This window comes from Apodemus sylvaticus, chromosome 20 (assembly GCF_947179515.1).
Source record: "Apodemus sylvaticus chromosome 20, mApoSyl1.1, whole genome shotgun sequence".
Classification (NCBI taxonomy): Eukaryota; Metazoa; Chordata; class Mammalia; order Rodentia; family Muridae; genus Apodemus; species Apodemus sylvaticus.
Window position 1 is genome coordinate 15,133,660 of NC_067491.1, and position 24,763 is coordinate 15,158,422.

The 24,763-nt window shown below is 42.4% G+C and overlaps 1 protein-coding gene and 1 long non-coding RNA gene across 2 annotated transcripts in view; both read right to left on the minus strand.

Annotated features, from left to right (window-relative positions):
- The window catches only part of LOC127670729 (uncharacterized), a 621,253-nt gene that overhangs the window by 485,248 nt on the left and 111,242 nt on the right, over positions 1-24,763 (minus strand). The gene's annotated exons all lie outside the window — the stretch shown is intronic.
- Il22 (interleukin 22) lies at positions 903-5,234 on the minus strand. Its single transcript, XM_052165220.1, has 5 exons — positions 5,049-5,234; positions 4,587-4,652; positions 4,325-4,468; positions 3,388-3,453; positions 903-980 (listed from the first exon to the last, which is right to left on the minus strand). Exons 1-5 carry the CDS (start codon positions 5,232-5,234, stop codon positions 903-905), a joined length of 540 nt encoding a protein of 179 aa, XP_052021180.1.

Sequence of the window (24,763 nt, forward strand, 5' to 3'; positions counted from 1 at the left end):
GTCTTGTATAAATAATAGTCCCAATTGTCAGAGAGACTTGCCCACCCAAACATAGTGTATTACTTTTGCCTCAGGAAGACTGAGGAATGCTCCAGGTTCTGTAATAGACCCTGTCTCAAATAATAGGGCAGAGACTGATGGAGCAGAATATTTAATATCCACGTCTGGCTCTCACATGCATGGCCACACACACATGCACACGCACATGCACATACATGCACACAAAACCACAGGCCTCTGGGGACAAACTTTAACAGTATAATACTATAGCTCCCTAATTTTTTAGGTCAAGCATGAAACCATGAGAAATATTGGATAATGATGACAATGATAATATTTTTGATATTACAGGGAGAAAAATTACAAGAGAGAAGATTTATGAAATTCATGTGTTTATTGAAGCCCAAAATCTTGTTTCCATAGTTATTATCATAAATATTATTTGCCTTATACTCATATATCAATATCAGATGTTCTATAAATAAATCCATATTAATAAATTGACATAAATAAAATGCATACTTATAATAAATAAACTTACATATATAAAGTATTGGTTATGGAAATGAAGTTACGTAGCCTTTTTTTCTAAAGGAAAGAGAAGTAATCTCCTTTGTGGAAATAAACACTTTTTAAAAAATACATTGTTTTTATACTGTTTCATCAGTGACAATAAAATATTGTCAGTGAATCTTTGTGGTTAGCAAGTCTACCTCTGGTCTCATGGACAACTTGACATTGATTTTCTTTTTTCAACTGAGCCAGGTTTCATGTGAAATCTTCTAATGATAGTAGAGTTTAGCTTCTCACTTTCCTTTAGTAAAAAAAAGTCCATTCAGGCATCTTATTGTTGTTTTTAACAGGCGGGAAGGACCAGTTGTTCATTTTCTAGCTTCTCTCGCTCAGACACAAGCGTTTCTCAGGGACATAAACAGCAGATCCAGTTCCCCGATCGCTTTGATGTCTCCGCTCTCTCCAAGCTATAAAAACAGAACACAAACCGCTTTGAGCATGTGTCTCATTTTCTAAGGAGGTACTAGTTAGAAAGACATGGTGCCATTTACTTACTGAGCACCAAAACCAGGTATCAGCCTTCTCTAAAAGATGCAGTTTTAGCACGAACATAATATGCTTTGCCACAGACCTTAAAATCATGCCTTTCTGACCTGAGGACACCACAGGCATCTCTCTTACTTGCATTTCACACCCCTGAGGCTGTTGTTGGGCCTATTTAATCCACCTTGTTGAGCCTTGCACAATGCCCACATAGGTCAATTATCACACCGTATCCCACAAAATACACACTCCTTTGTCAATTAAAAGTAAATTTTAGTGGGGGTTGGGAAAAACAGATTTGCTCCACTCCTAACCGTGCTGTGCTGCAGAAAGCCATCCTGAGACCCTGAGATGCTAAGTGCTAAGCCAGCAGGGCTTGACCTGACATGTAGCCCTCCCCCTGACCATGACCAACTATTGATGAGCACTCAACTCAAAAGCCTTGACTCAAAGACACACATATGGACCCATGCAGTCGGGCTTTGCCCACGCACACTTTCTTAACAAAAGAAAAAAACAAGACAAACAATAGGAAAAATTTCCATTTTTTGTCAAGAGGAGGTCCGAAGTGTCTGTTGCATTGCTTAAACCAGTAAAACTCCAGATAAGAGTCAATAACATCCTTTCGCTCCTCCTCCATTTGAGGGCAAAAAGGGTGAAGCTCTCAACCTGGATGGAGAGACAAATCCCAGATTCCAAAGGCAAAGCCAATCCCTGTGCCATGCACCTAATCCACTACCCTTGTTCTCCATAGCTCCAAGAAAAATCCTCTCACAGAGGATCTGTAGCTTTTCAAATCCTCCACATTCTGTTCTCCTTTCCTTTCCCGCCTTCCTCGGAAGCTGCAGCCTTCCCAGACTTCCTTTGTGATGATGCCCAAGCCTGCTATTTTGTATCTTAAAGACTCCCAACCCTATGAAACTTTGTAGCCTATCTTCCCTGGCTCTGATCCATTCTCCCTCCATTCTCCCGCATGAGCCGGCCCTGGCCCTCCGCTGTCCCTACTTAACACCAGTCGCAGTCTTCATCCCATTGTCAGGGAGCCCTGACCAGTTTCCCCTCCCTAACAGATTTCTCTGCATAACATTCCTTCTCCTACCGGTGCTTTTTCTAGAGCCAAGAGAGCGAGCCTAAACACTCTTCTGCCCGTGTGGCAGCATGGTGTAAAAGTTGAAATTGACTGAAAGTGGAATTAAGGCTTTTAAGAGAAAAAAAAAGACATTTTCCTTCAGAAAACATCCATCTCCTGTGAGATCTTTCTCACACAGGCTTCGCCTTTCCAAAGACAAAGTAAATGAATAATAACCTTTTACACAGACATTCGGGAGTGTGTGCCTTTGGCATGCTAACATACAAGCCCAGGTGTTGAGGTAACAAACCCTCTAACAAGAACTGGCAGAGCACTGAAAAGCTACAAAGCCAAGAACACTGGAAAGAAAACAGTCGTGTTTGTCAGACTATGCACAAGAAGAAGAGAATATTTAGGTGCGATGGAAGAAGGAGATGAGAGGAGATTAGATATATTATTGATAATTCCATCAACCAGATCCTTCCTGTTTCTGAGCAGTTAAGCACACCCACTTGCTAAGAGCCTCGCTTTCATGGCTGTCAATCATGCCTCGGGCTTCAGGGTGAGTCAGACTTGCTGACCTGAGCCTCCTGCTATACTATTCTCCTCCCCAAAGAGGCCACGCAGCGATGTTGTTTGCTGTAAAATCATACAATAGCTCTCAGCAGATAGGTGCTCGCTAGTGGCTTGATCAGGGTGTGAAGGAAAAAAAAAAACTAAGAAATGAAGGTTAAAAAGTAAGGAAAGGATTTCCAACTCATACTTCCATGACAATGTAATAAATCCATGACTGATATTTTTACACTATTGAAACCAGGTCAAATAAATTGGAAGGTTATCCCCTCTTGTGTTTAATCTTAAATAGGTAGCTATAAGGCACTATATTTTAATTAAGATGGTAGTTATTAATACCAGTGATAGCATCCGTCCTATATGCAAATCCAGCCCTTTTGTTGTTGTTCTGGGTTGATTTTAGAGCATCAGTTTAGTGAGCTCAAAAATCACATCAGGTAAGTTTGTGCCCAGCTTTCTAGCTTTCAATGCATGCTTCTATGAAGCTTTCTAGCTTCAATGCAGATTATATGAGTCGGTGGGAACTGACTTTCTTAAATAATCAATCAACCTAAACTAATTACAGGTTGCTTTGTAAACAAGCACAATGTTACAAAGTAGAAGGGACCGGAAAGTGGAGAAAGAAACCCGTGCTTCTGTTGAATGGCTTAGTATTATAGTTTGCTAATATTATTGCTTGCCAAGAGTACCTTTTTCACTGTTTCCTTCAGTCTCCTTACATTCCTCTGGACATGCTGGTCATCGCCACTGATGTGCTGCAAAATAAAAGCAGACTCACTAACAGAGCCTTGTCCGGTTGAAGCCCAGTACCTCAGTATATCTGAGGCCTGTGACCATTCATTCACCTGGAATAGAGGCGTTCAGTCATTTTTGCCCACAGTGACCTAGATTTCACGTTGACCTAGATTCTCTGAGCTCTTTCGTTCTCTGGGACACTGAAATCCAGGTCCCTCCCCTCCTTATAGAAGTGCTGTCCTCATCTTTGGGGAATCCTACTGAGGTTTCCACCGGTAGCAAGAACGGTGGAAACGAAACCTAAGCTAAGCCTCATCAAAGATGAGAGCACAGCTCAAGAGATGAGCATGAAGTTTCTCATGTGAGAAGCGGCGCCTTCCCGACATGCCAGGTCTGCCTCGGTCTGCCCGCTCCTCATGGATGTGCTCCATAGGGCGGGGTGTCTGGAGACATCAAACTCACACGCTGATTTTTCTTAACTTTCCATCACATCAAAAAGGAGTGAGTTTTGCACACCCCGACCATGAGGACTTTCCATTTCTCTCCTTCCCTACAACTTTTCCTCTGAGCCATTCCCTCCCCACAAGTACTTGTACTCAGTGGATCTGTTTCTATATCTAAGCTTTTTCTCACAGTTCCCAACATCCTTCTCATCACACAGAACTTGAGTTGTTTTCTTTCCATAGGTAAAACAAATAAGGTTTCACTCCTACAAACTCAAAATATCGCTCAATTGAAGCTAAATCTCTGTGGCCCTATTGCAAGTGGCCTCTGATGGTGGTGTTGCCAAGGACCTCCTGGCTCTTGTGAAGAGACAGAGGGCAGGACCACAGGTTCTAGCTGGAAGAGAGAGGAAGAGAAAGGAGGCTAGGTAGATAGAGCCAGGCTTACACAGGAGATGAGCTGGTTGCTAAGCTTGGTCAGGAAGGACACCACCTCCTGCATGTAGGGCTGGAATCTATCTGACTGGGGGAGCAGAACGTCTTCAAGAGTGAAGTTGAGCACCTGCTTCATCAGGTAGCATTGGTCCTTAGCCTGCAGATAGACCAGAAACAGCAGGGGTCATATATTACAGAACATCCCAGGGCATCCATCAGCTACTGCAGCGAACGCTGAGTAGATCCGCTCCCTGCTCGTCACGCTGAGAACTTACAGCAACTCCTCGGAACAGTTTCTCCCCGATGAGCCGGACGTCTGTGTTGTTATCTGCAAGGCTGGCCTGGAAGAGAGAAAACCCTAAGTGCCTGGATGACAAGGAGGTGGGAAAAAAGCATGTAAGTAGAGACGTATGTCCCCAGTGGGTCTCATGAGCAGCCAAGTTGAGAGTATGAGTTTAGAAGAGAGCAGAGATATGAAAAGTGTTGCAGGAATAGGTGGCTTTCTAAATGCTCCTCTATAGATAAAATTCAGTATATGCATCCTGAAGGCCAAAATAGGAAAAGGTCCTGAGACCTTGAAAATTAGAAAAAGATACTCTAAAGAGACACAGAAAGCATAGGTAGAGAGACCTATGGAGATAAAGTACCCCTGAAGAGATTACGAGTGCTTCAAAGAAAATGGCAAGGGCTACATGAATCCCAAGAAGGTATGGAGAGAAAGAGAGGCGCAGCCGTACCTCCTTGGCCAGCATAAAGGTGCGGTTGACTATGTACGGCTGCTGGAAGTTGGACACTTCGAGCTTGCATTGGGAGTTGATGGGCAGCGCATCTGCCTCCTGGGCCCACAGGACAATGAGAAGCAGGCAGCTGGCTGCCAGAGTCCCGAGAAGGAAAAAGCTCATAGATTTCTGCAGGACAGCCATCGTGGATCACACACGTGTCGAAGATTGATAACCGGGAGGAGAACCTGTTAGCGAGAGAGCAGGAGGCAAAACCATCAGGGGAACACATTCGTCAGGTAGCATGGCACCAAGCAGAAAATTCTCTGAAAATTCTCTCTTGAGTGCTTACCTGTTTAGGTGTCTGCTTGTGACAGGAGAGGCAGAAGCTGCTGCTTTTATAGCCATTGGGACACCAGGGGTTTTTTTTGGTATTGTGAACAATATGACATCAGACATTATCTAATTTCCAGTCCTGTCTTCTGAGAAGTGCCTAACCACCATAGGAGGCCACAGGACGCCACCTCTGAGCCTTCCTACCTTGAGACGCAAAGTCTTCCCTAAAACGTCACTGTTAGGGCCTAGAAGGTGCATTTGCACAAGAATCCCAGAAATTGTCTAAACTCTGCATGGTTTTCAAAGAAAGCAATGGCTTTGCCGTAGTAGCTTCTGATTGAGCAGAACAGCCTTTGATCTTCCGTAGGTACTGAGTCAGCATTTTGGTCACGGACTCATTTTCCCACCAACTTCATAGATTCTTATCTCTTTAGAAGTGACCAGAAATAGAAGACCCATGTCCTATATTCTGTGCTTATTTCAAATAAGAATAATGAAAACTTGGAGATTATTTCAATTTTTAAAATAATTAAATCTCATTTTTTAATATATGAAAAATATACATTATAACTAGCTTTAAAAAGTAAGTGTTGGCCTTCCTCACAACTCTCATCCCCACAGAATGCTCTCATCCAGACACTATTTTTAAGTGAGCAAACAATTATGGTAGATGCAAACATAAAGGTTTTACTGACAAAATTATAGCCAAGATCAATTTAAGTTTGGAAATATCAATAGTGAACAATCTAGTCGACATTTTAAGCATAGATTTGTAATAAAATGATACTATACATTTGATGATTCACTCTGAAATTTTACTTGTGCAAACACAAGTCTCAAAATATTATTTTTAAATGACCTTACAATAACCTGTATTATATAGATGGATAGCTGAAGAAGAGAATCTGCAAAATATGGGGATTGTTGTATGTTGACATGAATTCATTGTCTGTACATTGAACCCCAGGTAGCACCTTACAACTAGACTAGGAAATTCTTTCTTAAGGAGTGAGAGCGGGTAGGAAGAGCAGCTCTAACACGCAAATGCCTACATCTAGACTAGAATGCGAAGTCATGAAAATCACTGATGAGATTTTTCTCCTTTCAGCTAATTGAGATCAAAAGTGTTTACAAGGGACACTGGAGAAAGGGCCCAGACGACTGTAGAATTTTGTTCTGTTGAGAGGTGCAGACTTGAAGAGTCAAAGCAGTCTGAGGATTCTGGCTTTTTGATGTAGCCTTAGCAGAAAGACCCAAAGGGGAGGTGGCAGTGAATGAAACCATCAGATCTCTATTCTACGTGGAATCTAAGAGCACTAACATTGGGGCTGGAGAGAGAGAGACCTGCGAGTGTTTAAGAACATTTGCTGCACTTCCAGAGGACCTGGGTCTAATTCCCAGCATCCTTGTGGTGACTCACTCATAACCACCCCTGACTCCAGTTCCAGGACATCTGACACCCTCTCCTGCCCCCGCTCCCCCCAAGGTACCAGGCAGTACTTGATGCACAGACATACACGTAGATGAAACATCCATACATAAACATTGATTGTGTGAATATTTTAATAAAAAGATTAAAACATTGAGTTCATAAATACAGAAAGTAGAAAGGTGGTCATAGGGGACCGGAGGTGAGAGGTTGGGAAGTCAATCAAAGAACATAAAACTCCAAATGGAGGAAAGTGTGCTTGAGAGCGCTGATGTGCGGCAGCGGACTTCAGTTATTGACACTATATTAGAGGCTTGAAGATTGCTTAAGGCACAGATTCCAAGGCTACTTGCCAGAAGAAAACATCAGCATGTTGGTGAATGCTGGTATTAGCTCCTCTTAGCCATTCCACACCGTACCTGTGTAGTCAAAACACCATGTTATAAATATATGCTATGTTTGCCTTTCATTTTAAGAAATATTTTTATAAATTAGGAAAAAATCTTAAACAAGTAATAGACATTGTAGGGGCTTGTTTATGATCCCAAGACCAAAAAAAAAGTGACTTTTTCATGTCTGATTGTCTAGTGTATGAAGTATGGTGATCTTTGACCAGACTCCTGTGTCATAATACAAGCACTCAAACTATGCTAATTCTGTAGGTTAGATGGGTTTTTGTTAGTTGGCCTGGAAAACAGAAAAACATACATAAATTTATTTCCATTGGAAAATAAATTTTGACACCATGAATTATATGTTTTGGAGAAGAGTCTGCCACTTTCATCTTTGTAACTCTGACTATAGCAATGCTACACCCTTAGGAGGGGACCGTTAAATACATACTAAATGAATCTGTAGAATTGTGGTTTTAAATAATTTACCACCATTGGTAAAACAGATTTAATTTGCCTTCCTGACTCTTCTAAAATTGGACTTTGATCTGATTCTACTTACTAGCTTCATTCTTGTCTCTGGATGGGGAATAAGTAACTGTGAGGGAAGAAAAAAATATAATGGCAAAAAATTGCAAAGCAATTTAATAGTAGCATACCTCTGTTTCACATTCTTCCTGTGTCATATTCTCCAATAGACAATCCATCAATGTGAGTGTTAATAGATGGGGATTTCATGAGTTTGACTAAGATTCACCGAAACATAATGTAATCTGGAGCTCTATGTGGGTTTCTGAACAGTTGTAAAAAGAATCTCAAAAGTGGTTGCTGTTAGGGAAGACTGAAGATGTAGCACGTAGATGGCTTTTTAAAAAACAGCGGCAAGAGGCAAATATACTGAATAATTTCTGATTGCAACAGACTTACTTTCCACTGGTTTCTTTTTGAATTTTCAAGTCATCCCCCCATAGAATCACATCAGCATCATGTTCCCAGATAAGATCTACTCATGGGTGATCTTAGATCTAGGCAACAATTCGCCTGGTCTGATGCTGGGCGGAGCTAACCAGGATCCCCATCCAGAAGGAATGCTGTTGCTGCCTTGTTCTCTGGACCATTCCTAGTAACTGGAATGGTGCTTGGCAGACTGCATCTGGTGAATAGATTTTTACTGACTTAACGAATAAATCTATGTTCTATTCTTCAGCAGATGCATAAAAATCTACATCTGGGAGTGCAATCTTTAAAGCACTGCTCTCTATAAGAGAAGAAAGACTTTAGCCATCTCTGGTAAAAGGCTTGTATGCACCAGATTTCTCATCCCAATGTGCATGATCATTATTCTATACAAGTTCATGCACATGTTTAATACCCATTTCTATGCATGTTTCCTTCTAAGACAAGTGGTATTGTTTGGTGTGTACGACTGTTTTGTTTTATTGGAACAGCTTTCTCTCTTGCCTTTTCTCTCTTGCCTCTCTTTTCCCACTCAGTATTATGGTCTTGTGCTCTATCCATGTTGCTATGTGTAGCCCCTGCTTCAAGCTTAGTTTTTCAGACTTTATATCCACCACACGTCATCTGCTCATTTCTCTATGATAAGCACCTAAAATAGCCTCCAATTGCTCAGAAAGCAGACTTTGCAACACTAAACAGCCTCATCTGAGCCATTCTCAATGTATTTCAAAAAGAATTTTTTAAGGGGCTGAAGAGATAGCTCAGTAGTTAAGAGCACTGGCTGTTCTTCCAGAGGACACGGTTCAATTACCAACACACACACACTCACACACACACACAACATGGAGTCACAATGATTGTGACTCCAATCCCTGGCGAAGCACTGCATCTTCCGGCCTCCATGGGAACTGCACTCGTGCACAGGAAACAGCAAGACACATGGAAATCAATAATAAAAATGTAAAGCATTTTTGAAATATTTATCCAAGAGCAGGGCCACTGAATTATGAAAATAAGCTTATTAACTTTTACTAAATACCCCAGTTCGTCTACAGACTTCTAAAAGTGAAATCAGTGTGTAAGTGATACAGGGGAAATCAGGGTCCCCTCTTGCAATTCTTAGTCTGGTTGACAAAAGAATTTAAGAATGGTTGCAATAGAAAGTTTAAGGATACTTTTTAACCAGAGTTTTAAAAAAAAAATAGAGAAGGAAAGTAGCGAATCTCAGAGGCTGCCTGGAGAAGAGGAATGGAGGATGTAAGAAAAAGAGCAACATTGTTTCTACCCAAGTCAGCACAGAAGCCAGCCACTGCATGGCAAAGGGAGTCTTTAGATCAGTGGTTCTCAGCTGGGCAGTCCTGACCCTCAAAGATCATAGGGAAACACGGATACTTACATTTTGATGTGTAACAGTAGCAACAATGCAGTTATAAAGTAGCAAGAAAATCATTTCATGGTTGGGAGTCACCACAATGGGAGGAATTGTGTGTTACAGGGTTGCAGTGTTAGGAAGGCTGAGAACCACTGACTTAAAGTCTTATAGCTGAGTACCATCTTCCTTATCAAAAGAAAATCATTAGTGAGAAACAGTGCCCGAACAACTGCTCATATGGGTTTAAGCTTCACATCTGAGCCATGTAATACTCTGAACCATTAATAATAGTAATATTAATATATATATGCCAATCATTTTAATCTTTTGCTAGACTTTTCTGTTGGGTCAAAGTCAGTTGGGTATTTGATCTTCAGGAGTCACTTGGGCATGAGGAGAACCTCTGAACTCTCTAGCCTCTCTCTTACCATCTTCCTCTTGCTTCATCTTTGTGAGGGTAAGTCAAAGGTCTTTCTCGACCACAGCCTCATAGGAAGTGCTGAGGAAGATTTTCCTCTGTATTGACCCGTCTCTTTGTAGATAAAGGTTGGGCAAAATTCAAACTTTTAAGTAAAATTTGATTGAATAAATGCTTTTGTTTTTTAAGCCAGAAGTACTTGTTACCAAGATCAGGGCAATAATTGCCTTAGGCGGAAGTTTGATTGACTTTTGATCTCGGAAATTTTAAGATCATACATGTCATCTCTCAGTCTTGTCTTTTACACATCTTAAATAATTTATTCAGACATTTTTAACTTGTAGAAGTTTTCCGGATTTCTTCCCCATTCCAGAGACATCCAACAATCTTAATCTTCATATGCAAATTGTTATTTTTTGCCAGTTGTGATGGTGATTTTGTGGAGAGTACTAAGCGATGTCTATTCCTCCTCATAAGGCCCCAGTGACAATCAATAGTCAATTCTGCCAAGGGTTTGCCCTGACAAAACAGTGAATTTATTGGGGTTATTTACAAAACATAGGTAAGGGGTTACTGAGAGGAGCACAGGAGGTGTGAAAGCAGACACACTAGAGAGTCTTCACTCAGCCCGGATGATAGCGTGTCTCCGTAGTCACAAAGGTAAAGCCCCTTCTCCCCAGTTTTCCCCCGACCTGCATTCTCTAGCTCCTCCACAGATCTCAAGGCCACACACAAATAGCACAGAATTGAGTATTTCTGGCTTTGAGGGGTGGCTGCGGGCGAGGTCCAATTACCCTACCCACGCCCTCCTTCTGAGAAGGGGCATTATTAGTCTAAAAGCCCAACTGCGTGGTAATCTTTTACAGACAGATAGGGAGACATAGTAGCTGACGTCAGGAGACAGCAGCAGACAGGCTTAGAAGACCATGCCATGAGGCACCGGCTTAATAAAAAAGGCTTTAATCCAAACTACATACATAGCACCACATAATTAATATTAGCCATGTGGATTCTACCAAAGTATGGGCTTAGTAAGTTCCCAAGTAAACTTTAAAGAAACCTCAAGATGGTCAGAACTCCTTTTAAATGCAGTCCAGAGAGTAATCTGGTGCTTTTGGTTTTAAGTGAGCGTGGGCAGCAGAGAGAAGCAACAGATACACAGCAAAATATCAACTAAGAAACAGCAGAGATCAACTAAGGAAGCCCTGTTAAGAATCTGATGGTGGAGGTACTGCTTGAAGTTTGTTGATGATGATGATGATGGGGAGGGTGGTGGTGGTGGTGGTGGTGATGGAGGGTGTTCTCTGTCTTCTCTGTGGATAAGTATCTCCACTGCCTTACTCTGGTCATTCTTCTACATGAGGTAAACAGTAGCGATTGCTCTTGGAAATAATTTGCCCTTCATCCACTCTCCTTTTTTATGTGTTATATAATATATTATATACATACATATATATACACATATATATGCATATATATAGCATACTAATAGTAACTTCCCACGTCTCCCTAATATCCACTCACATTTTCCTATCAGCGTGTCTTAACAAACAACATTTAAAAAAATAGTATCGACACTTTACAATACATTGTCATCATCTCAGAGCCATTAAATACACATTCATTTATTATTTTCATGTATTTATTCCTCTTCCATATATTACATCCCAACAGCAGTTTCCCCTCTTCCCCCTCCTCTGAGTCCTCCCACCATCTCCCTTCCCTCCCACACCCACCCCTCCTCCTGTCCTTTAGCCACCCTTAAGGAATGCAATCCCTGTCTACCACTAGTTCCTTACTGTCCTTTCTCTGTGTCACAGAATCAGAGGGACCGCCTGACTCAGAAGGGGGCTTTGGAGGACATTTTAAGATAAGTGTGTTGTATCAGAAGCAGGACAGACAAATACCATTTTTCTTTCTTTTTTTTCTTTTTTCTTTTCTTTTTTTTTTTTTAATTGAAAAAGAAGTAGGGGTTGGGGATTTAGTTCAGTGGTAGAGCCCTTGCCTAGCAAGCACAAAGCCCTGGGTTCAGTCCTCAGCTCTGTTAAAAAAAAAAGAAAAGAAAAGAAAAGGAAAGAAAAGAAAAGAAAAAGAAAGAAAGAAAAAGTAAAAACATTTTATGATAAAATTGAAGATTTACATGGAAAATATTTCTGATAAAATAGAAGAGATATATAGAAAAACACATTAAAATTGGCACTTTTCATGGAAAATTAAAGAGTAAAGTGGTAAGGTTAAGGAAAGAGATGCCTATGAGGACACAAGAAGCCTTCAGAACTCCAAACAGACTGGACCAGAACAGAAAGTCCTCCCAGCACATAATAATCAAAACACCAAATTCACTAAACAAAGAAAGAATATTAAAAGCAGTAAGGGAAAAAGGGCAAGTAACTTATAAAGGCAGACCTATCAGAATTTCACCAGACTTCTCACCAGAGACGATGAAAGCTAGAAGATCCTGGGAAGATCTCATACAGACCCTAAGAGAAGACAAATACCAGCCCAGGCCAAACTCTCAATCCCCCAAAATGGAGAAACCAAGATACTCCATGGTAAAACCAAATTTACACAATATCTGTCCACAAATCCAGCCCTATAAAGGATAATAGATGGAAAATACAAACACAAGGAGGGAAACTACACCCTAGAAAAGCTAGAAAGTAATCTTCCAACAAACCCAAAAGAAGATACCCACACAAACATGAAAATAACATAAAAAAAAAAAAACAGGAAGCAACAATCACTATTCCTTAATATCTTTTAACATCAATGGACTCAATTCCCCATTTTTAAAGACAGCTTCCCAGTGAGTCCTAATAGCACAGGGCAGCTCATCAGTATAGTGTCTGCATGGAAGACATTTGCTTCTTAGTACAGATGAACAGGACGGTTCTTACTAGACAGGAGACGTGCTAACCACTGAGTCCACTGATAACCATCTGGAACTGCACATAGCACCTGTCCTCCTTATAACCTGTATAGATTTGTCCAGATGTGTCTTATGGGAACTGGCAAGGGGTAGGAAATACGTTCTTCCTTGTAGAGTCCAATAAGAGACAGAATAATTAATTTTTAAGGGCTTACCACCAATAGCACTCTATAGGCTCATGGGTGAGTGCTAACCACCACCGATGGCACTCTATAGGCTCATGGGTGAATGCTAACCAGTATCCATAATCAAGGAAGATCAAGACAAAAAACTATTTGCCTTTATCAGTGTCTAACCTAGGACCCTCACTGGCTAGAGCAGACATGACCAACTGTTTATGTTATGCCAACAATCGATTAGTTTGTGTCTGTAAAATGGAGGCAGACAACCTTAAAGGCTTAATAAATACCCTCCCTACTACAAAGAGACCAAGCTAGAGAACAACAAATTGCTCTAATTGATATTTTCCCATTAGAGGCCACTTTTTCCCATTAGCAACTAGTCTAAGCTTGAGTGCAGAAAACAGCCGTTCCTTTCTTCAGTCCTGTGGATCTGAGAGCTGCTAATGGGTGAGGACACAGTCTAGGGGAGCCTTGCCTGATGAGTACCCATCTGTAAGACAGAAGACAGTATGCTGGAATATCTTCCAGACGTTCTTTATCTTCCTCTCCAGAGCCTCCTACAGAGATTTTCCTAGACCTTGATTCTTTGTTAATGAGGGAAGGGGTCACCTATGGTATTAGTGACTTCTCTTACCCATTTGGTCCTGGACACCTTAATCCTCTGCTTCCTCATTAGCAGCCATAAAGGAGGGAAGCCTATTTGAATTATTGTCTTTGTTGATATAATTCTTTAACACCGTATGCCTTTAGTGAACTCTCTCTGCATTTAGTCTCAGTGATGATGAATTCTTTATGCATTTTGCCTGGTCAGTCATTTCCCACTTGTTAAGGATCCATCATTAAAAAGTTCTCTGGAGTAAATAAGTCTCACATACCACCTGACTTCTAATAATTTTATAAGCTAGGTGTTCACCATTACGATTTGTAGCAAGACCTATGTACTTCCCTGCTTTACGTTGAGACCATGGTTTTTTTTTTTTTCTCTGTTTCTTTGTTCATCTTCCTGGTGACTTGAACCTCCAATGTTCCCTTAAACATTCTCTTTGACACTGCCCCTCCAGTTTATAATTTGTCAGTCCCCACTGTGTTTTCCAGTCTAAGTCAGAAGGAAGCACATTAAGAACTCAGAGTGAATTCTCCATTTTAAAAGGCTATCTAGTAAGAGTGTATTGAATTAGGAAGGTCATATTATAATTGACTTCATGTAAGTTTGGATGAAGTACCCATAATGTAGAGAATACAGAACACAGAAAACAGTACCATCTAAAAGAACTTGGAGGCACCGGGCAGTGGTGGCACACACCTCTAATCCCAGCACTTGGGAGGCAGAGGCAGGCAGATTTCTGAGTTCCAGGCCAGCCTGGTCTACAGAGTGAGTTCCAGGACAGCCAGGGCTACACAGAGAAACCCTGTCTCAAAAAACAAAAACAAAACAAAAAATAAATAGAGAGACAACATCAACCTCTTTTTTCTTAGCCCAACTATGTCTCTGTAACTGGGAAATAAAAACAAAAACAGGCCTACCCTGGGCTCAATGGGGCAGACTTAAGAGCAAAGAAAGAAGGAACCTGCTATCTCTGCTAGAGAAAAGCAGGCTCGGAGACACCAGAGGAGCCGCCTCGCCAGCCTCCAGCCTAAACTGAACGACCCTCTTAGCGACCAGCTCTGACGCTGCCTGATGACAGCAGCTTGTCTAGTGTTCACTTCTTCAGGCTCGGGATTTGTCTTCTCCCAAGACTTGGCCTCAGCAGCTGCACATTCACACAAGCTTCGGGGTCTACCCAGCCCAAAGTATTACCTCCCACTGGTTGCTGTCTAGTGCTGACGGCACGAGAGACTGGGGGAAATCTTAGTCACCTTTAGAAACCAGTAAACATACCATGCAAAACAATGTGTCAACTTTGTTTTTCAAATCCACAACTGAGGTCTGATATTACATGATATAGGAAATGCAGTGACCTCATCACAGCCTGCCTGGACCTCCTGTTTCCACGATCCCATGGGCATCCAGGAAGGCGAAAGTATCCAGGAAGGTGAAAACCAAAATGATTAAAAAAAAAAAAAACTGAGAGAGAAAGATGGGGGGAGGGGAAGGGAGGGGGAGGGAGAGGAGGAGAGAGGGAGAAAGAAAAGGAACAGAAGGGAAGAGAAGGGAAGGGAAGGGAAGAGAAGGGAAGGGAAGGGAAGGGAAGGGAAGGGAAGGGAAGGGAAGGGAAGGGAAGGGAAGGGAAGGGAAGGGAAGGACTGGGTAGTGACTGAATGTCCTTGGCACAGTAAATTCAAAGAGGTCTCAGTGGTAGCAGGAAGATATACGGGCACCACCATTTTAATTTATGCCATGTGGTTGTATTAACTAACATGGCAGCGAAGTCACATGGTTATCAACATGTTGATGACGTTACTAACTAAGATGTCGGTCAAGTCATATGGCTTGTTTCTTTTGTTTTTTTTTTTTCCTCTTACCCGGTCTTCCTCCTACTCTGCCTCCTACTCTTTCTCCCCCTCCTCCTCCTTCTCCTTTTCTTCTCCTTCTTCTCCTTCTTCTTCCTCTTCTTTATTTTTTAAATATTTTTATTTTCTATATTCTTTGTTTACATTCCAAATGATTTCCCCTTTCCCGGATCCTCCCTCCCCATATGTCCCATAAACCTTCTTCTCTCCATCCCTTCTCCAATCACCTCCCTCCTTTTTCTCTGTCCTTATATTCCCTTCCAATGCTAGATCAATCCTTTCCAGGATCAGGACCCTCTCCATACTTCTTCATGGGTGTCATTTGTTATGCAATTTGTGATATGGCTTGTTTTTAACATGATGGTCTTTGGTTCCATCTATCTTCCTGGAAATACTACTACAGATCTGTTCCTTATAGCTGAACAATACTCCCCCACATGTATCCGACACATTTTCTCTACCCCTTAGTAAGTTGGCAGACACTGAGGCTGATTCCAGAACTCCCCAGTTGTAAATGCTGTCAACAATAAGCCGGGATAAGCAGGTGTCTCTGTATGCTCACTTTGACTACCAGGTATGGGACAGCGTGGCTGTACGGTACTTGTGTTTTTACTTTGGGGAGCCTCTATACTGATTTGCATAATTTCTGTGCTGATTTGCACTCCCACCCACAGTATCTAAGCGTTTCCTCTCCCGCCATCCTCACCAGCATTTGTTGTTTGATTTCTTAATGAGAATCATTCCAACCAGGGCAAGACGGGCTCCCTGTATAGGTTTAGTATTCTGTATTTGCATTTCACTGATGACTAAGGAGGCTGCACTAAGTTTTCCATGCACTTTTGACAATTCGGATTTGTTTCAAGAACTATTTGTTCAAATATTTTTGCCCATTCATTGACAGAGTGATTAGTGTTTGGTTGGGGGTTGTGGGGAAGTAATGATTTAAGCTGTTAATCTCCTGTTAGGTCAGCATCTGGAAAAAGATTTTCCCTCGATAGAGACTTTCTCTTTGCTGTGGTAATTGTCTCTTTTGATGTATGAATGCCTTCAGTTTCATGCCATCATGTTTTCTGATTCTTGAAAATATTCCTGGGCTTCTCAACTTCTCTCCCAAAAGTCCTTGCCTTGCCCAGATCTACAAATGTTTCTCTATAGTTCCCTGTGGTCATTTCTATGTTTTATGTCTTGTGAACAAGGTAAGATGGATACAGTTTCTGCTTTTACATGTGGATATTCAAGGGTTTTGGTTTTTTTCTCTGATTGCTTTGTTTTGAGATAATATCTCACTATTTGGCTCCCATGGCCAGGAACTTACTAGGTAGAATAAGTTGGCCTTAAACTCATAGATTCCACCTGCCTCTGCCTCCTCAGTGCTGGAATTAAAAGCACTATTCCCAACAAGACCATAGTTTGATCAGCAACATTTGTGGAAGAGATTGGCTTTTCTTTAATTTTTTTTAACACAATGGCCAAAAATTAGGTGGTTGTAGCAGTGTGGGTTTATGTCCGGGTCCTGTGTCTCATTGGTCTATGTGTGTGTTTCCATGTTACTATCTTATAAATTGTGTTACTCTGGCTCTGTAGTACAAACTGCCAGTAGGCATTATGACAGCTCAAGTATTGTTCTTTCTACCTAAGGTTTCTCTGGCTCTTCTGCACCTTTTGTGCTCCATATAAAATTCAGGTTTGCTTGTTTTTTGGTTTTTTGGGGTTTTTTTTCTTCTACTTCTGTGAAGAATATCACTGGTGTTCTGATGGGTGTTATGATGAATGTGTAGGCCATTTGGCTAGTAGAGTCATTTTTCTTTTTCTTTTTTAAGATTAATTTATTAGTATATGTAAGTACACTGTAGCTGTCTTCAGACACACAAGAAGACAGTGTCAGATCTCATTATGGACGGCTGTGAGCCACCATGCGGTTGCTGGGATTTGAACTCAAGACCTTTGGAAGAGAAATCAGTGCTCTTACCCCCTGAGCCATCTCACCAGCCCTAAAGTCATTTTGCACAATACCAATTCTGCCCATCTGTAACCATGAAATGTTATCTGTCTTTGAATGTCTTCACATTTCTTCCAAGGTTTAAAAGTTCTCCTTGTAGAGGTCTTTTTTTTCCTCCTTGGTTAGACTTATTCCTTGGTCTTCTGTGACTCTACTATCCATGTGTAGAAAAGGAATTGAGTTTTGCGTATTGACTTCATATCTTACTATGAAGAACATGTTTATCAGAATGAGGAGTTTATTGGTAAAGTCCTTAGGTTTTTTTGTTTTGTGGGTTTGGTTTTTTTTTTTTTTTTTTTTAGCTGTAGAATCATCTGCAAGTGAGAGTAACTTAACTTCTTCCTATTTTTAACTTCTTCCTATTTTTCTTCCTTTATTTCTTTCTCTTATTGCTCTCATGAAACACTGGAGTAGAATGTTGACTAAGAAAACTCCTAAGGGTTGATGTCCTTTTCCTGTTCCTGACACATCCATCTCCTGAGCTCACTGGGCGATGGCTGATGCCCAGTGGACTTTTAAATATGGCCCCCTTGTTGAAAGGGCAATTGGATATTTATTGAAAATGCACTCTGATCCCCTATATCATTGCAAACAGTCTCTGCATTAAAGGTGGATATTTTATCCCCTTCTTTATAATTATAGAGATTTAAGTTTGTCATTTTCCCAAAGCTGACTGGCCATCATGAAAAATTCTGAACTAAATTCAGGTCTTATAACTCAGTGTCATTATGGCCCCTTTGTCTCTTCCCTTTGGTGTCCTCTACTGATCACTGAAGAAGAGCAGCAACACAAGCCCTCCATTGGCCAGAAGCCCTGCATCTATTGGAATTACAGAAGGTCCTGTGGTCTGTAGGAGATTGACCTTTTATTTGCAGAAAGGCAGCATAGAGAATGTGGGGGTCTCTTTTAGTTCTGCCAACTCTATGCCTGTAACTCTCATCACTCTATTAAAAAGATGACTACAGCATCACCAACCTTCTGGAATGGCTGCCATTCTGCGTACATTTCTCAAGGTTGCTTGTCAAGTGTCATGTTTGAGAAGCTTGTGACATTCGTGAGCCGCTCCTTTAGGAATAAGATATAGAACAGGTGACTTGAGAGTCAAGAGCTAGAGATTCGGAAACAGAACTCAGTGCTCTGTCTTGCAGAGATCAGATCTGCACCGCCACTGAGCCTTGCTCCTCGCTTGAAACCTCAGCACAAGTCTGCACTCTCACTTGTCAAATTATCCCCTTTCCTTCGTTCCTTCTTTTGAAATATGTCTTAATTCAGGAACTCTTTCACATTTTTTTTCAGACAAAAATCATAATGTGTGGTGTTAGGGGCCACGATTACAACCGCAGTCTTTTCTTTTTCTTTTGGGCAATAACTATCCACCAACACTTTCCATTTTAGAGAGGCACTACAAGTAGGTTGCTATTTAAAATGATCCCAGAGATATTTGCAATGTAGCATTCTCAAATCCATAATACATTTTTTAATTAAAAAAAATCTTATAAATCAATGAGGAAAAACAAAACATGCTTAGACATACACATTGCAAAAGAGATTGTCTGACAAACATAGGTAAGGAGGCTAATTTAATCAGCACGAGGAAATGTAAAGTGAAAAACTACACACTCTGGTTGGGGGTGTGACTCACTCGGTAGAATTCAGTTCTATAAAGCAAGAAGCCTGAAGCAGATGTAATCTGATTCATATGTAATGCCTATAATCTCAGAGGTGGATGCAAAGGGATCAGAAATTCAAGGTCACCCAGAGCTACCTAGTAAGTCAAGGCCAGCCTGGACCATTACATGATACCAAGTTTCAAAATAAATAGAAAGAAAGAAGCCATTCACCAGAATCCCTTAAATTAAAAGGGTTATTCCAAGTATCACAGAAAATAAGACTCTAGCAAGCCCTTTGTTACTGCCTCTCTTTGATTGATTGATTGATTGGTTGGTTGGTTGGTTGATTGATTGATTGATTGGTTGGTTGGTTGGTTGGTTGGTTGATTAATTGGTTGGTTGGTTGGTTGATTGATTGGTTGGTTGGTTGATTGATTGATTGGTTGGTTGGTTGGTTGTATTTTATAATAATTAGTTTCTGGCAAGTGGAAATATTGCTGTTTTCTCGTTAATTTTTAAAATGTTTTATTTATTTATTCTCTCTCATATAATACATCCTTTCAGATACATACTGCATCTTCGGAGGCAGTGCAGCTAGGAGATACAAAGTCTTTGACCCAACTATGCAGTTTCGCACATACGCAATGAAAATGAGTTTTTATACCAAGAGCATATACATACAACATATGCACACCAGCATTATTCCTAATCACCTTAAACTGAAACCACTAAAACAGATAAAGCATCATGCGATGGCATGTTAGAATACCATAGGGCAACGAAAATGTGTTCTGTTTCTCCATGCAAGAATAGAGATGGATGTGTTAAACAGATGTTGAACAAAAATACAGAGAAATACAAGCCATGCAATGAAGTTCGTGTAAGATCCCCCTCCCCCCAAAAAAGCAGGCGAAACTGATCTATCAAAGTGTTTAACTCTGGGTTATGCAGAGCCAAGGACAGGAGGAGTGGGAGCTCCTGGGATGTTTTTTCAGCCCGCAGTTTGTACAGGAGTGTTTATCTAGCGAGAGAGTCATCAGACTGTGTGTTCATATTTTTGTTCTCTTCTCTGTGTTTCACACTTGAATATCTTTGGGGTGATCCTCAGAATCAATTGAACATTTTCAGCTCCCCAGCCCCACACCCCTTTTCTCTAAACCAGACTATAGCCCCGGGGCTTTCTCTGCTCCCAGGAAGTGGTCTGAGTTGATCTTCACTGTGTGTTCAGGAGTCTCCTCTTAGGTCATGGCTAAACCAGGGTGCATCAGGGGTTGGCATGGCCCTCCTGGTGCGAGGCCTCATCTTAGCAAGCACGCTGGTTCTAACCTTATACACAGCGTGTGCCACTAGTGGACATCTGCTCGGTGTTCCGTGCTGTCTTCAGCTTTGAGTCACATAAAATGACTACCACATAGCTCTCTGTGGGGGAAGGGGGAAGGGGGAAGAGGGAAGGGTGACAACAATAAGGAAAGCCAGAGAGACTGCCTGGGCACGAGTGGGAAGCCCCTGGCACCACGGCGGCAGCCACGAGGGTCCTCAATGCCATCTGTGTAGACTGCCCTACCAATTCTTGAGCCACTGCTGTGCAAAATTTAGAGGTCACCCTAGCTTATGACCTCTGACACAGAACATATTTTTTCTTAGCCTTAATTTGAACAACTTGAAGAGGTTTTAGGGACTGTTTGCATCCCAAAGAGTGCACAGGACCAGTTCAAGTGGCTTAACACATCTAACTAACACATCCAGACAGCACGTGTGGCCCACGGAGATCCCTGAGAAAGGAAAGAGCACTTAGACAAAGACTCGTGGGGTAAAAATCTGCAGGCGCTAAGGAGGGGTTGGCACAATCTGAAAACAGAATCACAAGGCTGACCATAGCTACATTAGTCCTAGACTTGCCAGGCCTAGGAGGAATAAAGTCTTCCCTGCATGTCTCTTGCTGTTTCCACTAAGATGGTAGGTGTGGAGCCAGTCAGAGCAGAAGGAAACCTGTACTGTTCTCTTCACAGAATGGGGAGGGGGGCAAAGAATAGAGATGAGAATATGGGGATTGATGAGCCCCTGGGTTTGAGGGGAAAACAAAGGTTTGCCTCTGGGATAGCCCGGTGGACATGGGCCGCACACCTAAGCCTGACTCTGAGATAGCCCCTGTGGACGTGGGCCGCACACCTAAGCCTGAGAACAACAGCCTGAGCGTTTCCGAGCAGGGAGGAGGGAACGAGACCCAGAGAGCAAAATCCCAGCAACTGGAGACGACTTTCGCGCAGTCCTTGGAACTGTTGGGGAAAAGCCATCTTTGGTTGGTGAAGAGTCTTGTTTTCAGCAACCTGTCTCGACAACTTCTTGACGCAATCCGAGCAAGGTCACCTGCAGAGTAAAATCAAAATTCCTCTATTTCTCAGCAGAGGCCGACAAGAGCCAAGTGAGTCACAGACACTGATTTCTGCCACTTCCGTGCCCGTTACTCCAGCGGCCCACACTGTCAACAGAGATAAACACCCGGAAGGGAATTCGCGACCAACTCCACCTTAAGGTGAGACTTAGCCACGGAAGAAGTCAGAGGAGCCACACCGCTCAAGGACAGCCTTCGGCCCGCCGTGTTTTGCTGTCTCACACTAACATCAGAGCTGAAGCCCGTGGTCCAGCTCTTCCACAGTCCCAACCCTCCAGGGACAATGAGGTGCCTCTGTTCAGACACCCCAAGGACTGCCCAAAAGTCGTCTCAGTTGCTGGGATTTTGCTCTCTGGGCCTCGTTCCCTCCTCCCTGCTTGGAAAGGCTCAGGCTGGTCTCTGGCATCCACGAACCTGCTCTCCTGAGCCTGCTTCTGGAACTACACACAGCTTTTGCACCTGTGTCGCACATGCACATGCACTAACTGCATGAACATAGTCACTGTTGGGAGAAAGACGTGTGCATCTGCAGGCCCTGGCTGGGCCACAACACCCGGTCTGTCTTTTCATTTCTCCATGAACATTAGAAGCAATTGTCTGAATTTCTTCATGACTGTCATCTTCAATTAGAACTTTCTGGAAACAAAGCCACAGGGTAGCACAGGACCGCTGCGGGGACGTTGTGCCTCTCCCTCCCCCAGATCTGCTCATTTTGTCACCTGAAGCTTCTGCCTCCTCTGTTCCGTAGACCGTCATAAATCACAGAATTCATTCGAGCCATAATTTTCAAGGGACCACATAGATTTCATCTCATTTGATCTTTATAATAACCTGTCAAGTCGTGTAGCTCTGCTTCCCTAGGTAAGAAATACGAGGCTCGGAAAGACAACCTGACGTCCCCCAGGTCATACTGCTGCACAGTGACGGATCCAGAGACAGCGGAGGACTCTTTCCACTCAGGAAGCTCTCTCAGCACTGTCGCTTCTGGGCTTGGGCCAGGAGCATACTTGGTCTGCAAGGAAGACTCGCTGGGACTCAGGAAAAATATTCCACCCCACTGTGTGCAGTATCCTGCGCCTACTTGCATCCTAGAGCGCACAGAACAATTGTAATTAGAATATTCTGACCCCTTCTCTATCAGGGCAGCAGGTATGGACAGGTCAGTCTGCAATGACTTCTTTCTGAAATTCCTAAAAATCATCATCATTAACATTGTCATCATCATCACCACCATCATCATCATCTTCATTTCTTCTCCTATTCTCCGTCTCCCTTCCTCTTGCTTTCATTCCTCTCCTCTTCATGCTCTGCCTAGAATGACTTAAAGGAAAATAAAGAGAATAAAAATATGATGATAAGACCACTCTGCCAAAGTTCCAATAAATTATAAGATTATTCAAATGATCATGGGTCACTTTTTTAATAGAAAAAATTTCCCATGCGTTAGAAACAGATATGGACAGGGCGTCAAGACAGATGAACAGGAAATGGCGGGTATTATCTGAAGCATCGGGAAAAGCCAACTTCCTGCTGTTTCTCCATTTAACAAGGGACCAACCCTGTACTCACCTCAACAGCCTCCCTGTGCCATGAATCTCCCAGACTCAGGGCCTGGGAGAGACACTCCCGGACCAGGAAAGATGAAGTGCCTGCCTCAAGAAACACTTCCGATTCTCCCTTGTCTAAATGTGCATGAAAAAATAAAAAATAAATGTGCATGTTTGCCCCCAAGGAGATCCAAGCTCCCCACTGCTGTCTGGGAGTGTCACGGGTCTCCTCCAGGGCACCGTAGACACAAAACATACTGACAACACACATGGTCTCTTCACAGGAAACCCCTTCCCCCTCTGCTGTCCAACCAGCCCTAGTGTCCTGACGTCTAAGAGTATTCAGAGTTTCCCCCAGGGGAGGCATACTCCCAGCACTGCACCCTATATTCTAAGCAGTGGTTGACAGCCTTCCTAAAGCTAAGACCCTTTAACAGAGTTTCCTCACGCTGTGGTGACCTCCAACCACAAAATTATTTCCACTGCTACTTCAAAACTGTAATTTTGCCGCTGTTATGAACCATAATGTACATATCTGTGTTTTCCAATGGTCTGAGGTGAGCCCTGTGAAAGGGCATTTGACCCTCCTCTGTTCCCAAAGGGGTCATGACCCACAGATTGAAAACCACCGCTCTAGAGTCTAGGCTCTCTACAGCCTATCAAAGATTGTACATGACATCAAGTGCCAGAAACTTTAATGGCCAACTAACTCATGCCTGGTCATAATAGCCAGGATAAGTCAGTGTGGGTGGCTTTGCAAGGTCCTTGGCACGGCAGCTCAAAGGAGCAGTGGACAGAAATGGGGGGGAGGAGGGGAAATGACAGGATTGGAACAAAGCTTAGACACATGTCCCTTGGCTACTTTTGTCATCTCTTATTCTGACCATTAGGCTAAGCCCTAATACCCTGACCTCTCATGGCATTTCCATGACCCCTTTGGAAAGAGCTGTGTTTAAGTATACTAATTGACAATGGAAAAAAAAACAGTAGTTATTCTTTGATATCATAGAATGGGTGATTGCGTTTTGTGGGGATCACCACACTGATTGTTGGGGAGCACCACACTCATTGTTGGGGAGCACCACGCTGATTGTTGAGGAGCACACTGATTGTTGGGGAGCACCACGCTGGTTTCAGAGACCTCATTATGTGCTTCCTACCAAGTCGTCATTGACTCCTCTACAATGTCCAGAAAAATCTCTTCCAGGGACTGCTCCAGGAATATGAGCTAATGTCACAGTCACCTGTGGGATTTCCCCTGTGTCACCCTGGTGGTTTACTATTCTCGACAATGACTTTAAGCTAAGGAGGGCTGAAGGAAAGAGCTGGAAACTAACATCACTTCACCTCAAGAGCCACAAATGCTTCCTTCTTTCATATCTTTGCACCCACAGATAGAACCCAAACTGCCTTGATCTTTGCAGATAATCCACCTTCCTAAAGATCTACATCAGCTACGCTGTTGCAAGGTGATTTATTTCGTCAATTAAGGAGAAAACAGTCAGACTGGCAAAAGATTGTTCATTAGAAGAAACTGGAAAGCTAAATGTTTTTTCTACTCAGATATCCTGGTCTATCTGCAAAGACTTCCTTTATACGTGTTTGCAAAAACCCACACAAGCCAGTCTCTCTATGGCCATTTACCAAGTGGCCGTTGTGTAGCCTCTCCTAGTTTAGACCCTATCATGTAGGAAGAAAAATCAAATTCTTTCTAAGTGTGAATGCCTGTGCTGTGTATGTGTTATAGGTGCACATATGGAGCATGTGCAGGCAGGAATG